We start from the raw sequence: 21117 nt of genomic DNA on the forward strand, positions 1-21117 counted from the left end.
GACAAAATCAAGCTACAGTAATGGTTTGTATATTCAGAACAGAGCTTAAACATCTGTGCCTGTCTTCCCTCTAACATAACACAACCTTTGCAATCATAGACCGTGAGTTTCTTTTAAAATGCTGTTTCCTTTTAAAGAAGGATTATGATGTGGAAAAGGTTGCTCAGAAGTCTGATGAAAGCCGAGTAGACGGTGGACAAGGAAACCTGCCTGGCACTAGAAAAATCTATGAGTTCTACAACGCACCAATTGTCAAGTTCTGGTTTCACACGGTTGGTCATCATTCTAGAACTCAGATTGCCAAAACCCTCCTTTGTTCCTTCAAATACTACTTGATGCTGCTTTTACTTTGCCTAGCATGGATTTGCAGCCACTTAGTGGTCAGATGGATAGGAAGACATTTGAATATTTCTCTCACAATTAAGTGAAAAGTTTTTCTCCTAAAATCATGCAGCTGCATTAAAAACAAACAAAGAACAAAAAAACAATTATAAGGAAATAAAGAAAAATCCTAGCACAGCTCTCTGCAGTGGTTAATTGCACATGTAGAGATAGATTTGAAGCTGACCTTAAACGCCTTAAATACCTCACAGATATTCATGTCCCTTTCTTTAGGAACTGTTTCTGAAGAAGTGAATATTAATCTACAGGAAATAATTTGCTGTAGAGAAATATGCGTTTATTAGTAGCTAACCCTGTGTCAGTAGAGCTTAGGCTGTTTAAGATCAGGCTGCCTGTTGGGTCAGACAACTATGTACATAAACTGTTACTCCTTTACCAGGGTGTCGTTAATTGCTTTATAGGTTATTAATCTGTTATCTCAACTACATTTATAGCATGTTGTGGCAATATGTGCTTTCCACCTGATATTGTTCTTCCAGTGTTTTGGAAGGCACTGATTAATGAGCAGTGATTCATGTAGCTTTGAGAATGGTTACTTGATTCTACAGAAGGTTAGGATAAAAGCACATCACTGCCTTTACATTCAGGCAATGGTGTGCAGATAAAATAGTCTCTCATATATGGCTTTGGGACTTAGGTGAACGTGGGCTGCAATAGTTTGTCTTCTGCTCCCATTTTTTCAGCACTAAAACACCAATTTCCAAATGATGTTTAAGGATATTCCCATAAAAAGTACTTTGAAGAACTGGAGGAAAGGTTTTAGGCTCAAAAATATGACAGTGCCCCACTAGTTTGAATATATATAGTCAGGCTATTCACCTGTTAATACATTTGCAGAAATTTGTTGGAGATTTTTGTGCATATGGATAATATAGTGTGTGTTTTGTAGATGGCATACATGGCATTTCTCATGCTCTTCACTTACACTGTGTTGGTGAAGATGGAACCAAGACCGAGTGTGCAAGAGTGGCTTGTTATCATTTATATTTTCAGCACTGCTGTTGAAAAAGTCAGGGAGGTAAGATTTTCCATTCACACTTCTCATCTACAGGGATATATTATAAACCAGAGAATACCATAAACTGAAGAATGCCAAATCCTGCATTCTTTTTGTAGAGAATTTAGCAGAGAAAAGAAGTACACAGGGTGTTTATTTCTGAGAAGTCTTTTATTTGAAGACCAGTAACTGGGCTTTGAAAATGCATCTTAAAGTTTGTCCTTAAATTTCTATTTTTATCTGTAAAGCCAGTGGTAATCTGCAGGTCTCTTGAGAGTGATTGTGCTGAGTTGAGATTTGGAGCCGCGATATAGGTATCTGTTTCTTAAATTTTTGAGCAGACAATTAGATTTCTTCTAACATAGGGAGTTTGTCTTCAGATACTTACTTTGAGGATGGACATTGTTTTCAATTAATTTTTCAATTAGTATTTTCAGATAATCTATGGCTCTCCATCAAGTCTACCTGACTCTCTATAAACAAAATGGGAAAAAAACAGAATCCACTTTTAATGCTGGGTTCATTGAGCATGGAAAAATGATATTCCAATCAAAATTAATTGCAATTATTTGCAGTAGATCAGATCCGAGCTTCTGAACACAACTTGCACTCCAAACCTGAGGTTGGGAACAAATGCAGCTATGTATTTCCCAAATTATGGTATCTGATTGGACGTATCTTCACTGTAGAATCGGCACATAGTACACAATAGTAGTGTGAGTTGTCTTTTATGCGACATTTGAAATGCTGTACTTTAAGAGGAATAAAACTGAAAAAAAAACAGTCATAGTTCTGAGTGAAGGATGCTTTTACAACAGGTCACTCGGAAGACAGCAACATTGGTATGAGAGAGGTGAATGATTTCAAGGGGCAGCAGAAATACTGGGAATATATTGAAGCTTGGGTAAACATAAAAGTTCTGTGGCTGCATGAGATAAAATTGAAAAAATCTACACAAGGACTGTCTAATTGAGAAAAAAATTGAATGTGAAATAGCAAGCACTTTTCAAATCACTGTTGTGCTGTTGCATCATGTTGATGGTGGGACAGTGGAAACATGAGCTCTTCTTTCTAGCATTAACATTCATTGGAGATTTTGAAATTCACGTCTTCTACTTGATTTTCTTTGTCCATGTACTAGTTCTGGTCTGCTGGCAAAGACTGTAGGACACTGTGTCTTACACATGCAGCTAATTAACTGCTGAGGGCCTTGTTATATATAACTGCAAACCTCTATTTCTCTAGATTGTATCAACTAATTGTTAAAGCCTTAGGCCCTGATCCTGCAACTAGTTCCTCATGTGAGTTAGTCCATCTGAATTGAGTAGGATCACTTGTTTACATTAATGTGTTCATATGCGTAAATTCTTGCAGGATCAGGGCATAACATTTCAAAATCTCTTCTTTGTTTGGTACTTATCAGTGTGATCTTACATAGCACTGCATAATTGGCCTCACTTGTGCAATGTGCAGAGGTTTTATTTTTGGCCTCCCAAAGATTCCACTTCACACATTTGCTCAGTGAAGCTTAAAATCACTTTGGGGCACCTCACAGTTCAAGGAGTGAACATTTCATTCTTTACCTTGCTAGTTGCCAGCACTCCTTTTTTTAGCATGTCCTTGGTGGAATACAAGGATCTTTCTTTATATTTTCGATCTGAAGTAGAAGGCATTAGGTATTTTCCCATCAGCAAGGTTAAGTTGGTACTTTCCATGACTTAAGGGCTTTTGAAAGGGCTGTTGCAGGTTGTGACCATTCCTCTAGAAAATGCTTGTTAATTTCTAATGTTATGTATGCATAACAGTTCTATACTGGCTGCTCTTTTCTGCTGAGGAACATGCTCTTTAGTGAATGCGTCCAGGCTCAGAATCTGTTTTTACTTAGGAAGAGCAATCCTATTCGGTGTGGCATACTTGAACAATATGACACTACACATTTAAGTACAAACCTCGGTTAATGGTGAATGGCAATATGCAGTACATGGGCCTGCAAAAATAAAAAAGCAAAAAAAATGATACATTCCCACATATCATGAAATAGTTCAAACAGAAGAGGTTAAAGAATGTATCTGTGATTTTAATGGAGTTTTGTTGTTATTTTTTCTTCTACATTCTACTCAGGTATTTATCTCAGAACCTGGAAAATTCCGCCAAAAAGTGAAGGTGTGGATTTATGAATACTGGAATTTTACTGATTCTGTAGCTATCATCCTGTTTATGATTGGTTTTGGTTTGCGCTGGTCCGATCCCCCTGTTCAAACTGCAGGGAGGCTACTTTACTGCTTGGATATAATATTTTGGTATGCTCGGCTCCTTGATCTTTTTGCTGTGAATCAGCATGCTGGCCCATACCTGACAATGATTGGGAAAATGGTAAGTATTTTGCTTTGGACCAATATTTTTGTTGTTAAGGCATCTGCTGAGGAACATGTAAAGGTCAGAGGTGACAGGAAAGAATGACGGTCAAAGGAGAGGTCATGTAATGATTCATAGTGAATGTATTACATGAAAATACCATGCCTTTTTTTGTTTGTGAGTTGACCATAATTAGATTTCAGTTCTCTCTAATTTATTCATTATTGGAATTTATTCACAAAAGCCATTTTTGCTTCGTTCCTTAGAGAAGGGTTGCATTTGAGTTGTTTCTGATCCAGCTTGATAATAGGAGAAAGAAAAATCACTGTCTCTTGCAGATGGGCTCACTACTATAGATAATTCCCCTAGCTCTTGGAAACTGTCTCATTATTATTTTACATTTTGATTCAAATAATTATATCCCATTTTAGCAGGCAAAATTTCTCTGAGATCAAAGTTAATTTTTTTTCTCTTTGGTGTAAGAACTGCTGCTGAACTGCTGCCTGGTCTTGAGGGACATCTGCAGATTCCCACTGTAATTTCCCTTGGTTATTGGGAACTATCTTATTAATACCTTTATATTCTGTCTTGCATAGTAATTTCAATTCAGTGTTAGAAGGCAAAATCATTTTCACTGCTATTCCTTGCTCTCAGTTTGGAAGAAATACCACTGAGGAAAAGAACCATCATGAGGTCTCTGCATTTTTCAAATCTTGCTTAAGATCTTAAGAGTTACTTGAGAGGCAAGTAGGAATTGTGGCCTTTTTGATCCAGGATCTCTTTAACCTCTATAAAATACTTGGGTAGTCCAAGTCATAGAAATAAAATATTTTTGTATCCTACAGCATATTAGATTATTAACCCTATTTTTATATTCTGATTTGTAAAAGCAGTGATTGATACTTTTCCCTAAAATGTATGTCTCTCTTACATATAATTAACAGCTAATTCTGTCATGCAAACATATCTTCCAGACAGCAAACATGTTCTATATTGTGGTCATGATGGCCATAGTCCTGCTGAGTTTTGGAGTGTCACGAAAGGCAATCCTTTCACCAGAAGAGCCTCCTTCTTGGACTCTGGCACGAGATATTGTATTTCAGCCTTACTGGATGATGTTTGGTGAGGTCTATGCTGGAGAAATAGATGGTAGGTAACTTTCACAGTACATCTCAACAGCTTATATTTAGTATGTGCAGAAACATGTTCACTTCAGGTAACTAGAGTTTTGTCTACATATTGAGTCTATTCTTTCTCAGTTTTGATTCCAGTATATATATGTCCTTAATGAGTAATACTGCATGAATAAAGGTGAGAGTATTAGTTTCTTTGTTAAAAATAAAGATTAAGCTTTAAAACCTTCAAATTTAGTGTTTCAAGTTAAGTATATTGCAAACCTCAGAGCAAAGCACATAGGAACTAACACTAGCCTAGTTCATGGTCAGGGAATCTGGCAGTGAAATGAATTTCTAATTAAGTGAATCCAAAGCTGCTGATCTCTTGGAGAAAACACTATAAAGTTGTCTTAAAGGAGGAAAGAATAAAGGAAAATAAAAACCGAAAAATAAGAATGAAAAATATTTTTTCACGATAGTAAGAGTTACTTGGTGTCATTTTTAAACAGATAAACCAGTTGAACATAGGAAAAATAGAACATATCAATGTAAATAGGAAAAATATTATTTCTTGATTATGACTTTGACCTTGTCTCAGTAAGAGAGAAGAACCAGGCATTCCAGGAAGTATTTCAACATTACAGATGGAAGGCAGTCTAATGCTCCTAAGGGATGGGTATAAGTAAAAGAGTTCCTAAAATAGAAAAGTAGCTATGCAAATAGATACAGATATTTAAGATACATAGTTCAGCATAGACCTGATTCATTAAAATAATGTAAGATGTGGCATCTGTTATTATTGCTGAAACACTCACGTGATGGCTATGTATTTTGGTTAAACAAGACAAAATTCTTTTAATGGAAGCACACTGTTATGTTTCACAGTTTAATGCATTTAATCACTTATTAATGCTAAACCTTTAGAAATTTGACATTTCCTAAATAAAGCGATGATTTCTCTAATGACTCTTTATGCTGTAGAATATGTCCTGAATTTAGGGCTGCTGCCTTATAAATCTATTCTAAAATTTTCTCAAAGGTGTAAAATTTGATTAAAAATTATAAAGACTGAAAAATATTTATTTTGACAATATAAAAGCATTAAGAGGGATCCCTTAATTTTTATGATTTGTTGGTTCATCTCACAAATATTTGTAGCCATATATCCTTTTGCACATGAGTTAATGTGATCTTACTGAAGCTCTAAGAGGAATAAGCACTCCAGTGCTGATAAAGCACCTATTGTGCTGTATTCTTTCCACAGTGGAGTCAGTGAAAATGTTGTCACTTGCTTTAAGAATCAAAGATTTGGATTTCAGTTTTCTTGAGTGTGTGCCATCTCCCAAATACTTTTCAGCTGCATCATTTTTCCCCTTCACAAAAAGTTGGGGTGGCTGGCGTGCAAACTCATATCTATGAAATGGTGTTTACAGCTTCTGAATTGGAACTGAAACTATGGGGCAGTAGTATCACAAAGAGGCCTCAGATCATCTTTACAGGGAGGTAGACTTTTTAGTTGGAGATTTAGTAATGTATCTCTGTGAAAGTAATGAGAACTATTCTGTTTCATGCAGGGGTGAATGAGGAGCACATGCTATTGCTGTGCTATTCTCTTGATTTCCATGCTAACCATGCTCTGTATGTCCTTCACTTTCAGTCTGTGAAACCAATGAAGACTGTCCTCCTGGCTCCTTCCTCACGCCATTCCTCCAAGCTGTCTACCTCTTTGTGCAGTACATCATCATGGTCAATTTGCTTATTGCTTTCTTTAAGTAGGTACCATGGTATATTGCTGCAAAAGCAACTAGTTGATGTTCTGCCAACACTTCTGCAAAAGCCTTTCACCAAAAATGCCCCAGCAGGGGCATGTTGATGGTGGTTGTTACCCCATCTTCCACGGAGGTCCAATGAATAAAAAAAGAATGGTGGAAGCAAGAGGGTGGGAGGAAGGGCATGGTGAGCAGACACCTAAACTGTTTGCCATTTAAACAGAATCTGACTCTGTGAAAGTGGACAACTCCATCTGGCAAACAAGCAACATTAACTCAGCTCTGAAGTAATTTGTCCTTTGTTCCTAAAAGTTGTATTTGTTGTGCTGAGAGCCTGTATAATGTTCATCACAGGGTAGCCCATGATCTAAATTGGCAGATAAGTGGAGAAGGTATTCAAGGGAAGAGGATAATGACTTTGTAGGAGCATGGTCTTCTTTTAGGTAATAATTTGAAAATTCATGGGTTTTGGTGCAATTTGGTATGTTCTAGACTGAAATCTAACTGTGATGTTTTTAACTATCTGCTTTTTAATGTTTGCTACCAGAGTAGGAAGGGTCTTTATAGTAACTCTTAATAATTCTGTAGTAATTAATCAGTGTCTACAGTAATTCTAACCTTTCAAGTTTTAAAAGAGAAACCCTTGTAGTGGATCAAGTTCTGTAAAATACTAGTAAAGAGCAGTTTAACCCAAGTAGATAATTATTTTTTCCTAGAGTTCTAGTATTTCTGAGGAGGAAAAAGTCAGCTGTAGGTTAAAAGACATTCAAATGAAGAAATGTAGTGATTAATATTCAAGAAAACTGAATGATCAAAACTCATTCTATTCCCACTTCCAATTAGAAATCCCTTTCCTGAAATGTGACAAGGCATCATTTTTTTTTTTAATACACAGCTGTGAAATTGTAATTTGAATTATTTCTAGATTTAAACCTTCAGCAATGATGATATGTTAAATCTTCTGCCTAGTGATTTGATTGTTCCAGAAGTGGGACCAAAAATGGGTATAAGCAATATATTTAATTTTGCTCCCAGAAGCAAAGCTGATGATTTTGTGATTATATGCTGGGTGTGTAGTATGATGGTGCAACTGAAATTACAGTGCCAGAAACCACAAAGTTGCTTTCCTGTACTTGGGTCTGTGATAGTAGACATGGGAAATGATTCAGTGCAACGTCAGTCACATTTAATAACATCATGGCTCTGAAGAATACCCTACAGAAGAATCACTCCTATAGCTGCCTCTTGCAACAAGTATTTTGTTTAGGGGGTGTATACAGAACTGTTTTGTTAACACTCTTCCTTTAGTCTGATTCTTACATTTAATCCAGTCCAAAGAGGCAGACAATGTTGAATTCTCTGTTAGACTATATATTAAAGTTTAAATAATCTGGCTGAGATTTCAAAGCCACTTCAGGGATATTTTTTGCCCAGTTCCCATTAATGTGGATGGGAATTGGATCTCCAAATCTGTTAGGCAGCTTTGAAGATCTCATTCTCAGTGCACTAGCTGCAGGCATATGCTGCCGCTTTGTTAAAGTTGCTAAGCTGATTTACCTCACTGGAGGGATGGGACTTTTCTTCAGTGTCAAATATGGACAAGCATATTGTGCTGTATTGGGTGTATTCCTCACAGGAGTGTTTTACCATCCTCCCCTCCCTACTCTCTTCTCAGTAATGTTTATTATGATTTGAAAGCCATATCGAACAAGCTCTGGAAGTACAACCGGTACCGCTACATTATGACCTATCATGAGAAGCCATGGCTGCCTCCACCTTTTATCCTCCTGAGCCACATTGGACTTCTGATAAACCGCATCTTCCACCATCAGCCTCCAAATGAGCTGGATCAAGAGGAAGGCGATGTTGGACTAAGTAAGCAGAGCTAAGCTGGGGACCAGAAGAAAGAGCTGATGAGGAAAGTTTTGCCAACCTCCCATCACTTTGTAGCTCAGTTCCTCCAAAAAAAAAAAAAAGAGGTTCTCTGGGTAGGAGGCTGCTTTTATTTGCAAAACTGAATTTAACCTGCCTGTCTGAGGACTGTTGTAGGAAAAAGTGACTAGGGAAATGCTTTGCTTTGTGTTTGGCTTTTGCTGTGCTACATATGGTGCATCAGTCAAGACAGATCACAACTCTGAGCTGAAATACAGTGACAGCACCTTACTCTGTAGGAATGAATATCCTTATTTTGAAAGAAAGTAAACAGTACCGAAGGTATACATTTCTATACATTTGTCCTGAAAAGACCAACAATTCCTTTTTAATTGTCCAGAGGAAGTAGCCACAAAGCCCAAGGACAGAGGAGATCCAGTGACGGCAGATGCAGAGAGAGAGTATAGGAGCCTCCCACCTCCTCGGTGCATCCTTCCCTTTGTGCACTGGCTCATCACTGCACCTCAGTCCTACCTCCTTCATCCCTCCCAACCTGGTTTTCTCCATCGCAGGGTCCATCCTAATGCTTCTTTAAGGTGACGCCTGTCCCACTGTTGCCACCTCCTGCAGCTCTGCCAGGAGCAGCCCTAGCTGTTGCAGGGAGAGGACCACAAGATGTTGGGATGGGAATGATGGTGGTTGGTGGGGTGAGGCACGGAAATGGGGAGGAGGAGAGGCTGATGGCTGTAATTTGATCTAAAAAAACATTGGGAAACATTGGCACATAGTATTATACAGCCTCATCCTTTTTGATGCAATGTACCTCTTGATGCCTAATAACAGAGGTGAGCAAACCCTGCCTGGGTTATGTTCCACTTAGGATTTTCACTGCTGAACATGAATCCATGAAGATACCTGGCATGCTCAAGGTGGTTACAGAGTTTTTTTAACTAAACATGGGCTTAACTAATCAATGCTGAGTGCTTTACTGCTGCTCCGAGGCTCAGCTCCTCCATCATGACTGGATACATCAGCCTGCCTTTGAAATACCACTGCTTATTTTACATGCATGCATAGTGTAAGTCACTGACATAGAATAGAGGGTGTCTTACTTGTAAAGTGCATTAGGCACAAGGAGAACTGAAACACTGCTTAGCACATCTAAAAGTCGTGGAAAGAAGAGGGCTCATGCCTTGCCTACACTTCTCTTAGAGACTTTTTTCTGTTCATGTACCTTTATGTCCCTTTTCTATATGCCTATGCATTGCTTGGTAAGTTTCTTGTACTTCAATTTTGGTGTGCTTATAATTAACTGGTTTTAGCGATGAGGATACAGTGCCACCCTGTGGAAAATCAGTGAAAATACCGAGATACAGAATAAAATCTTGGAGACAAGAAAACAAACAGATGAGTTTGGGGTGGGAAAAGAGCCTAGGAGCTGATCAAGTCTCATTTGGAGAGGGGGACTCCAGAACTCTGCGGACGGCTTCCCTGCTGAACTGTGTGTTGCAGCTGAGTACTGCATCCTTGAAGCAGACACAGCTGTGCCACTGGGCACAGATACACCCCTAGCAAGTACAGTGAGGACTCTGGTATGTAAAAAGGAAAGGAGAAAGGACTTGGAAGATGTGGAGTTTGGATTAGAGAAGCACCTTTCCACTGAATGCATTTACTCGTACTGACTTATAATTGATCTGTTCTCTCAGAAGTCTTGGTGTGATAGAAGAATAGCATCACGATCAGCCCAAGCTGTGGGGCTTTAAACTTTTGAATGTGTTCTTTTTTGCCCAGTAATCTTGCTTAATGTTGTTTACATATGAACATGTGAAGCAATTAAGTGAAAAAAATAGCTTTGACTACCTGAACGGGCTGTAATTGTTAGAGGTGACTAGTCCTAAATGAACGCCAGGACCGAATTACAATGAAATCTTTGTAAGTCTTACTTATCTATATCTAAGTCTTGTGAGTCACAGATCCATAACAAAATACAGGAAGAAATTTGGGAGAAGATATCTTTGTGAGCAGCCATTTGGGTATGTACTTTTAAGGCTTTAAAAGGGAGTGCACTGGAATTTTTGTCAGTGTGTTTTTGCTCCTTGTCTAAGGAAAGATAAAAAACATGTTTACATGTATTTGGCATGTTGAGTCTTTATACAAAAGCCCAAATTCATGGAGTTAGGTGTGATTCATTCTTGTCAAGGGAGGGGGAGAAAACCCATTTTCTTTTTTCTCATGGATGCGTATAAACAATTGCATTTGTCAGCATGCTTTATATTGATTCCTACCTCCTTTGTTCAGAGCTGTACCTGAGTGATGAGGAGTTAAAGAAGCTCCATGACTTTGAGGAACAGTGTGTGGAAAAATATTTTCATGAGAAGAATGAAAGCCTGAGTTCTAGTGACAGTGAAAGGATCCGTCTGACAACAGAAAGGTGTGTGTTGCTACACATTTGTGCTCTTTGTATACATTTGTCATATAAAAAGACTTTGATAAGCTAATGCTTTGGAACAGATTATGGCCACTGTGAACATGAGGAGCAATAACATGCATAGGCCTTGCTAATTTGATGGAAATGTAATATATCTGTTTGAACTGTATGGCAGGCCTGGCTGGGAAGCCTTGCTGGCAGAATTGCATCCCCAGAGGTGTGCAGGTGGTTAGAGGGGTACAGTAAGGTGTTGCTTAGTTTTGCTTTTGCAGACCAGGTAGCACCACGAAAACATGCCAGAGTATGGCATACAATACATATGTTTTTTTAGAGGCTTAGTGGTGTAGGAATGCTGTGAGAGTGTTGCTTGTGATTGAGTACAACTGCTGTTTACAGAAATAACCATATAACCATTGTAGCATTATCTGAAATGTAGTGTCTTGGTTTGCAAAATGTCTATACATAACTGTCAGAGGGATTTCAAAACTCTCAGTATTGGCCTAATTTAGCTTTCTATTTAAATCAATGGCAAAGGTGCCATTAAGTTTAATGGGAAGAGTTAAAGAAAGTAAGCACTATAAAAAATCTTACTGAATGCCAGTACTGATCTCATCTAATAAATTTGTTCTGGCTAGAGAAAGATAGCTTCTTAATCTTTGCCTGTTCATAATCTTATTTTCTGCATACTAAAACAAAACACACAAGCAAAGTGAATGTCCCCTGTAAAAGAAATAAAATAAGTAGCTTTGTTCAAAAGCTATAGAATTGATTACAGCAAGATTTCATTTAGTGGGTAAATACAGATCTGGAAAGGAATTTTCTTCTGAGTGCTAAGGTGAAACACACTTGACAGCATTGCATAACATTAATACAATAAATTAGATTAATAAAATATTTTGGAACATTGGTCTTTGATTTTATTCAGGTATTGGTTAAATACTACATCTTTTAGTTACTCAGTGACAGAAGAAAGGAGCAACTTCCATATTGCCTGAAGCTAGTTTATCGTTGTCTTAGTGATAGAGCACCAGAGAGAGTATCTTCAGGAAATGTGAAGATAATGATTTTGTTAAAATGATATCATTCCAGGCCAATAAGTTCTGGCACTGTTCACTGGGGATTTGAAGACCATAAAAAAAGGCTTTGCTTTTTGGACAGTTTGAATTTTACCTGAAGATAACTGATGGCATCAGACATACATAACCTGTTCCCAGAGGTCAAATAGGTCCTTGGGGAAGACCCTTTTCCCATCAGTCTCCAGTATTTAAGAAATGCAAGAGTATCTGTAGGTTTGTGTAAGCCTTGTCCTTCTCATGCTTGCAGGAGAAATGTTGAAATGCAGGATGACTGGCTGACAAGAAGTATACTTTACAGCATTTTACATTTACAGCGATAGCCAATACAACATTTCCAAAGCTGTGTCCTGCTGTCCATGGTTTAATAGTTCTATGGCAAGGAATAGACATTAGCGGGAAAACAGCAGTTTTAAAAATAGATACTCCTTGAGCAAAAAGCCTGTTTCTGTAAAAGTTGCTGGCTGTTGGCCCAGTAATCTGAATGACATATTGTAAATCTGGGTGGGTTTTGTCAAATATAGATATTCATGGGAATGGAAGTCACCATTAAAAAAACAAAAGGGCTGTTTGAGACACTGACTGTTTGAAATGTGGTAATGGCTTCCTTCATCATCTGGCAAAAAGAAGTAAAGATCTGTGTTTTGGTATTTTAATTATATTTCTTTTTCCACCTAGAGTGGAGGAAATGTTTCTACAGCTTAAAGAAGTACATGAGAAGGTCTTTTGTATCAAGGAGTCTTTACTCTCCCTGGACAGCCAGCTAGGACATTTGCAAGACCTGTCTGCCTTGACAGTGGACATCCTGAAAGTGCTTTCAGCTGTGGACACCTTGCAGGTGAAAGAAGCCTTACTGGCTGACACAAAACATCGAACTGATAGGAAGCTGCCCCACAGCTGGAGCAATGTGCTCTATTCCAAGACCTTGAGCAGCCTGGAGTGTTTGTATGACAAGAAATACCACTATTACAGCATGCCACCCTCCCTCTTACGGAGCTTGGTAAGGAGTCAGTGGCCATCAGAGTGCAAAGACCATGTATTGAGGACGGAGAGTAGCAAGGTGGTAGAAGACAGCTCTCGAAAGATAGAAATAGAAAGTGACACACTCACTTCAGGAGTATCCTCTGAGACAAAGTCAACCCCTAGATATGGACAATTTTTGCTGGTGCCCCCTGACCATCAGGGAGGGTCTTTCTCTGAGGATGTCACTTTAAATTTGTCCTTTTTGAGCACTCCTGCCAAGAAGAGGGACAATGTGTTCGGAGATGAACTTCAAAGTAACATTGTGGTGAAGCAAAACTTGGGGAGTGTCAGCCTTGTTGGAAAGGACCCAGAAGATTATCGATGGAGGCAGAGAGACTTTGTTATTAATTTGCCATCACAAAAGACTAATCCTGTAGAGGTTACTCTTGGTTTTCAGTCATCGCTAGGTGTTGAAGAGAGTGCAGCACCCTCCTGCAATGAGAGGGAAGAAACTGAAGGTGGTTATGTGAACTGGGGATTCTCTGAAGGTGATGAAAAAGGGCTTTTTGGCTCAGAAACAAGGAAGGTGTCCCTGTGCATACATTCCACCAGTAACAGTGACTGCAATTGCACAGTTAGTCCTCCCGAGCATGTGCATATAGAAGAATCAAAGTCCTCCTACAGCTCTGACAGGTCACGTCACAGCAGCATCATCTCTCAGAACAAACTGAAACGCAGCACCTCCTTCTGGATCAGCCCACTCTGGAGGGACTGGGGTTTCTGCAAGAGCAACAGCTTACAGTCCCCTAAGAAAGAGAAAAGAGGCAAAAGCTTCAAGGCCATAGGTGGTAATTATAAAACACTACACCCGTAGAGTATCTTTTACTGGGGAGCCCAAGACATTATAAAAATGTTTCCTTTGCACCCAGGAGGTATTAGCTGCAGTTGAGGGTAGCAGCAGAGAGTCCAGAGTTACTCCTTCACTTTCTTTGTGCTGGGTCTGACTGCTGTAGGGAGTTTCTGAAGTGTGCCTGCTATTCAAGCTGTACCACACCTGTGTGTCAGCCACCCTGATTCTTCTCGTCTCACCAGATCCCTATGGCTGTGACTACACAGCTGGGGTAACAGGGGAACTGTGATTGCTCTGTGGAAGTCTCCTGCCCTGGGAAGGCAATGCAAGAGTTGCAGGAGCCAAAATAAATTGCACAATCCCTAAGAGATACATTAGCACTATCAAAGGTCAGATGGGTGCATGGAGAATGAAGAGGTATACATTTTTATAGCCAGTTTAAAACCCTCCCTGTCCACCACCAAGTTTGCTTACCAACAGCTAAAATATAACACATCCAGTTCTAAGTACAAATAGTATGAGATGATGAATAATGTTTTGTTGTTTTATATCTTGTGATGGTGCACATCTTTGCACTAAACTGCATGAGTATTAGCTTTGGGTGTCACAAGTCTTTCTCAGCTTACTTTGGAGATCTGCCAACTCTCAGTCTTACCAGATCTTCTCTTAGTAAACAAAAACTCTGTAGCATAATGATGTTTTTTGACTCTTTTCCACAGAGTCTTTACCATCCACTGAGCTACGCCACAGTGAAGCAAAACAACAAAACAGAGACAGAAAGTCTGGGAGAGGAAAGAAGAATCAAAAACCCCTTCAGGTGCCGGTATGTGCAGATGCAAGAGAATCACATATCTCATAGTTGTCTTTCTCATTCATTAAGAGCAGTTCTGCAATGTGGCTTAGTTGAGAATGTATACATTTAAAATGCTGCACAAAATTGGGGTATCTTTTTTGTGTGTCTGGCTTTGGTTTAATTTACCTTTTGTTCCGATGTGTGGGATTTCAGTTTTGAATGTGTTGAAGTCTATGGACTTTGCTAGATAGTATACCAGGGGTGTTACTGACTTTACATAGAAAGGAATCAGTCTTTGCACTTTAGCTGGCGGGAGGACTTGGGGAGGCTTCATATGATCTAGGATAGACTGAAGGAGTGGTGAGCCATATCCAGGTGGTGTGCAACTGTAAACAAGCAAGTCTCCTGCCTACAAGAGTCTCACAGTCTTTTCTCTGCAGCCATCAAACATTTAGCACGTTGCAGCAACATATTGATTGTCTCATATATATGGGACAACTTTTGTAACTATATGTGTGGGTACATATATAAAAATCTATTTATGAAGTTATAAAGAGATTCCTAGGATCTTTGTCAGCTGGAAAGAGTTGTTTCTGCTCAGTGAGATGAAAGCTGTAGACTGATTTGTTTACATAAGATGCTCAGGTCAGCAACACATCCTAGACTTGAATTTAGAAACCTAATATTTCCAAAGGTATTCTGAGGGATTTCAAACTTTCTTTTAAAAAGCTGTAGTGCTAGATCTTTAATCAGTACTATTTACTAGACACAAGCAATGTGTCTTCTGCAACTTGTAACAAAAATTGGAAAATCTGTTTCTCAGTTGGGAGCAAGTTCAGTCATTGGTATTTCAGTGATTCTCTGAAAGGCAACATCATAGGATGTCAGGGGAACTGCAGAGGTGCTAGTCATCCTATAAATCGAGTGTCATTTTGTCTGTGTCTTTCCAGGTGATTAGAGTGGATGATTGTCCCCAGAACACCCAAGTGAGCTCAGAGCCTGCAGAGATCAATGTCTGGGATGAGCAAGACAAACACAGCAAGAACTGGCTCACTGTGTCTAATTTCAGTCAGCTAAGTATGTGATATTTTGCAGATGGTGAAATTCAGAACAGCTTTTAAAAATAAACAGTAAATAAAAATTCACAGATTCAGAGTGTCATCCTCCACTTTCACCTCATGATATAATTTTTACAGAATTAGACTTAGGTTGCAGGCACACACAACTTGGTTATTTGCTGCATCATTGCAGAGGCAAAAGTGACGTAGGTTGGTTGGAAAGTCAGTTAAATCTTTCTGAGAGTTCTGCCTGTCTCGTGTGGAAAATAGTAGAGTACTAATCCTCATGAATAAGTGGGAAACAAGGAGGATGATATCCTTGTCTCCTCTCCTGAGGTGTCTTCTAAAGTGGCATCCTGGCTAATTGCAAAAATAAACTCTCTTGTGAATTTCTCAGGGCGTTTACACTCACAGGCAGTGCTGCAATACTGTATCTGCTGGCAGATTCTCTGCATGCATTATTCATTGCTCAGAAACACATCCTCCAAAGGGAAGAAATGAATTCTGTATCGACTCTGTTGGAGTGAAAAGGGAATGGTATTCTTACGCTTCTTTTAGTAATTCTCGAGCTCTTTCATTTTCAGAAATCCTTTGCATAGTTCATCTTATCTTTCAGCTTTGCTGTGAAGCTGCTCACTGGCTTTATCCTCCAAGCTGCTGGGAGAAGCACCAGGGAATGCTGTGACTCAGCACAGCATGGTCTGAGAAGGGCTGTGCTTCTCTGAAATCTGCTGACAGAGAATGGAAACAGTCTGTTTTAATCCTGTGAAATTCTGTTACTGCTTTTATAGCCCATTATGTGTTTGCTGGGGCAATATGTTATATAGGTGTTTATTTTATAGCACTGCTTAGGTGTTTAGTTTGTAGCAGTAGAACTGTTCATTTACACTTTGGAAATAGCTGACACCTGCTCTTTTGGCTAGGTTTGGAACACCTCAGTTACATGCACCAGAAAATGAAAAACCAAGACATCGGTAGGCATACGATACCATTCTGTGATTACCTGAGGCATTCTCGAGAGGTAAGACCAAAGATTGCACATCCTAGTCCATAGTTTTGGCTGGGATGAGCCCCGAGTAGCTCTACTGAGGTCCCTGGACTTGCCACTATAGGTTCTTTGTCATGAAATACCTCTTGAGAGCTGAGGAACTTTGTTGTGTGCTGGCAGAGTACATGTCTGTGAGTAAATGAATAATTTAACAGCTGTTAACACTCTATTAAGATTATTGAAGTAGGATACTAAATTGTTGAACCACAGAGTTGTTCTGAGTATGAAGAAGTTGGTCAGAAATGACATGTGTTGATGTTTCATTAGACAGTGAGTGAGCACACATTGGTCTTGAACTTGTGGGCAGAATTAGTTAACAGAGTGAAGTAAATTTTGGAAGGTTAGCTACATAACTCTTAATCACACAGAGGTAGTTATTTCTTGCAAAGTGGGAGTTAAATATTGATAATAATTGCAAAGCTTATATTTCTTAACCACTGACTTATAAACACTGTATCTTATTTATCAGAATTAATTTGCAGCTCCATAATGTAAAGGTCCTCTGCCTATGTAAGTCAACATAGGCTCATTGAGTCTGATGGAGCTAGATCAATTTATATTTCCTGAAGATGGGGCAGGAATCTGGACTGTAGAAACTTCTATCTGATTTAAAATGGTGTAGCTAATGGAAGAAAATGTTTCACTACATTGCATAGGGCTATCTCAGAGGTATGAAAGGAAATCAACAAAGAATAAATTAAGGAACTGTGAAATAATCCCTTCCTCTTCCTTTTTCAAAAACACGCTTCCTTGCCTGTTTTACTTACAACCCTCTTGATTATTAAAATGGTGATCTTTAACAGCCTACCTTATTTTTCACTGTAAATGCTATCAGTTGCTTTTTTTTTTTTTAAGGAATAAAAATAAACTGGATAGTTCAGATCTGCTGTTCTGAGTGCTGTAGAATTTGAATCCCAAATACCGGGAAGGGAGCTTGAATCTAAATTTTAAAAATGACAGGTTTTTGTATGAAGGAGTGAGAGAGAAATAGAAATAAATTTACTGATTTAGTATTTCATAAAACCTGAGCTTGGAGTCTAAATGAATAAATCTTTGAAATGTGAAACACAGGGTCAGAGAAGAAAAATAAAGGTACAGTCAGGAAAACTATGTGAAGGGACCAAGTAATCTGATGCTTCAAAACTCATATCAAGATGTCTTGGGTAAAACTCAAGGGTGGGATTTTTAAAGTTCTCATAAAAATTCCACTGATTACAGCAGGATTAGAGTTAGACTGAAACTAGTCACTTCCGGAACACCAACTTCAAATTATTTATTCTTTCAGGATGAAGTCTCCAGTACCCACTTAGTCACTGTGCCTCTCCTTAAATCCTGTCTGGGTTATGAGATTTTATTTATATTGCTGAGATGTAACAGTGCTGCTGCATCCAACTGTTCTGCTTGGAATATGATATATTTTAAAGAAATGTATTTTTCTTAAAGTGCTGCTTCTCAGGTTTACCCATTGAACACTGGTGATTCAGAAATCCTGATGGGTAGCAGAGAGCAAAGCAAGGGTGTCTGTAGGAAGGTTTTCATTTTGTTAAAGATTTTTTCATCTGCAAAGCAAGCCATGAGATGAAAATAGGAGTGAAATAAAAAAATGCTGAGTTAAGTTTCAGATAATATTCAAAGCTGAATTTTAGTTAATTTGAACTTTTTTAGGGGACTCTGTTTCTTTTGAGGATTGAAATCTGCCTGGCTACTATTCAGAAGAATAATCCCATTTCTGACTAGTACATGAGGAGGACCTAGCTGGCCCAATTTCCCTAATATGGCTGAAAGTTTAAAAGACTATTTGAATACTCGTTTAACTATAAGACCTGGAAAATATGTGATCTAAATATCACTGGAAAGCTGCACAGTGTGTTACCTTCTTCTGTTATAGAGATGTAGGGTGCGTTTTATTTTCAACAACTGTAAAGCCTGTCCCTAAATTGGAATTTTCCAGTATAAAGAGAGTTCTTTAATACTGTCCATCCTAGAAGACCTTTAACATGCTTTTGTGAGTGTATGGAGATATAGGTGGGTATGTGAGTGCTTTATTCAAATGTATGGGAACAGCATGGAAAACTGTAATATGAGCAAATTAGTTTCATTTTAGTGTAGGTATGGCAATGCTGTCATTCACGTGCTTGTTAGTGTCACTATCCATGCTAACAGTAAATGTATCAGTAAGTGTTTTCAAGATTGTACTTTTTTGAATTGTGCAGTGTGTATATGACAGGGATGTGCAGATTTTACCAGTAAAAGTATCTCTTTTTTTTTACAGGATTTGAGTAATAGCGTATTTGGAACCACCAAGAAAAGTAATCTGAGCAGGAACACCTTGTATGTATTATTATTATATAAAGATATTCATCACATGTTTTAGAAATAAACTACTATACTTTCTGCAGGATTCAACTTCAGTTTTGCAGTATAATTAGGATGAGAAATTTATGTGAAATAAAGAGTTAAGGCAATTCAGTCTGTTTAAGTTTCTTTAAATGAAGCCTTATTAATGGAGATCCATTTAAACAAAGCGTATAATTTGAAGTGCAAACCTCATGAAGTTGAACAAGGCCAAGTGCAAGGTCCTGCACATGGGTCAAGGCAATCCCAAGCACAAATACAGGCTGAGTGAGGAGTGGATTGAGGAGAAGGACTTGCAGGTATTGGTGGATAGAAAACTGACTATGAGCCAGCAATGTGCACTCTCAGCCCAGAAAGTCAACTCCTTCCTGAGCTGCATCAAGAGAAGTGTGGCCAGCAGGTCGAGGGAGGGGATTCTCTCCTTCTACTCCACTCTGATGAGACCCCACCTGCAGTACTGTGTCCAGCTCTGGGGCCCCCATCATAAGGACATGGACCTGTTGGAGCAGGTCCCAAGGAAGGCCATGGAGATGATCAGGGAACTGGAGCCCCTCCCTTATGAGGACAGACTGAGAGAGTTGGGGTTGTTCAGCCTAGAGAAGAGAAGGCTCCGTGGAGACCTTGTAGTGGCCTTCCAGTATTTAAAGGAGGCCCACAAGAAAGATGGGGAGGGGCTCTTTATCAGGGAGTGTAGTGATAGGACGAAGGGTAATGGTTTCAAACTGAAAGAGGGTAGATTTAGATTAGATATGAGGAAGAAATTATTTCCTGTGAGGGTAGTGAGACACTGGAACAGGTTGGATGGGGCTTTGAGAAACCTGGTCTAGTGGAAGGTGTCCCTGCCCATGGCAGGGGGGTTGGAACTAGATCATCTTCAAAGTCCCTTCCAATCCAACCCATTCTGTGATTCAATGATTATATAATTTTAGGTGGAATAGACACCTCTTCTAACAATAATCCAATTTTCTAATTCAATCACTGAGATCACCATACCATCTTTGACTAGCCATTATTCCAATCTAGTGAACATGAAAAGTTGCATTTGCTTTTTCTGTACAAATTGCATGTTTCCTTTTTTAATAATTAAAATACTAGCAACTCCTGAAAGCTTCTCTCATTCTCTGATTAATCTCTTTCATACTGAGTCTGCACATTTACAAAATATTTAGCTTGGTTTTCTTAATAGTTTTCAATAGTTACCAAGCTTTGGTTATATTTAGTGAGAGTATGCTGATTTCAAAAGTGTTTTCAATTTTTTTGCACGTTTTTTGATTTTTTTCCTGCTTGATTGATCATTATCTTAATATTGGGGTTATTTTTCCCACATGCAGTGCTGTCTCTGTGTTCCTCTTCTTTCTTATGTTCATCAGTTTCTTTTGTATATCTCACTTAGTAACACTGTGGATGTAATAAATAAAAGACACTAGAAAACTGTCACAACCCCTGTGATTACATCATGTGAAGAGGAAGAATGTATTGTGGTTTTTACCCATCCTGTGGTTGGTTTTTTGTTTAGGTTTTGTTTGTTTTTTTTTTTTTCCCCCAGTCATTTATAGGCAGTGGGCAAACTGCATACTTACCAGCAGGACTTACAGGCCATTGAGTGGCCTGATTCTGTCACTTAGTTTGTTGTCTTCAGTGGGATCTCTCTGGTCTGTGAGGTGAATCATATCCACTCCTGTAACAAAGACTGCTTTAATGTTAATGCTGATGCTGTAGTCTTTCTGCAGCCTTACTAATCCAAATGACCATCAGTTTAAAAAGTCGTGTCTTTATGCAAGCAACGGTAATGGTGTATGTAGCTCTGAATTCATCTCAGCATTGATTGAAAAATGAACAATTGTGTATGTGATTGAAGTGGTCTTCATCTGATACTGTTATTGCAGTATAAATAATATGAACAGCGATACAGAATTGTAAGAGCAGCTCAACATAAAGTAGAGAAAGAAACGTGCAGAAAAATGTGACTATTCTTCAGTAACCAAAGATTATTTGCTGATTGTTGCAATGAACAAAGTTGCATTGAGGGTTATTTTGTT

The 21117-nt window shown here is 38.7% G+C and overlaps 1 protein-coding gene across 1 annotated transcript in view; it reads left to right on the forward strand.

The window, feature by feature from the left end:
- The window catches only part of TRPM6 (transient receptor potential cation channel subfamily M member 6), a 57495-nt gene that overhangs the window by 19586 nt on the left and 16792 nt on the right, over positions 1–21117 (forward strand). The window contains exons 10-21 of the mRNA XM_074856908.1: positions 138–272; positions 1292–1420; positions 3521–3772; positions 4729–4903; positions 6527–6641; positions 8314–8513; positions 10809–10941; positions 12690–13819; positions 14544–14647; positions 15568–15694; positions 16599–16696; positions 18996–19054. Coding sequence (XP_074713009.1) covers positions 138–272; positions 1292–1420; positions 3521–3772; positions 4729–4903; positions 6527–6641; positions 8314–8513; positions 10809–10941; positions 12690–13819; positions 14544–14647; positions 15568–15694; positions 16599–16696; positions 18996–19054 — 2657 coding nt within the window. The remainder of the gene's footprint in view (positions 1–137; positions 273–1291; positions 1421–3520; positions 3773–4728; positions 4904–6526; positions 6642–8313; positions 8514–10808; positions 10942–12689; positions 13820–14543; positions 14648–15567; positions 15695–16598; positions 16697–18995; positions 19055–21117) is intronic.

The sequence above is a fragment of the Strix uralensis genome, chromosome Z (assembly GCF_047716275.1).
Source record: "Strix uralensis isolate ZFMK-TIS-50842 chromosome Z, bStrUra1, whole genome shotgun sequence".
NCBI classification, from domain to species: Eukaryota; Metazoa; Chordata; class Aves; order Strigiformes; family Strigidae; genus Strix; species Strix uralensis.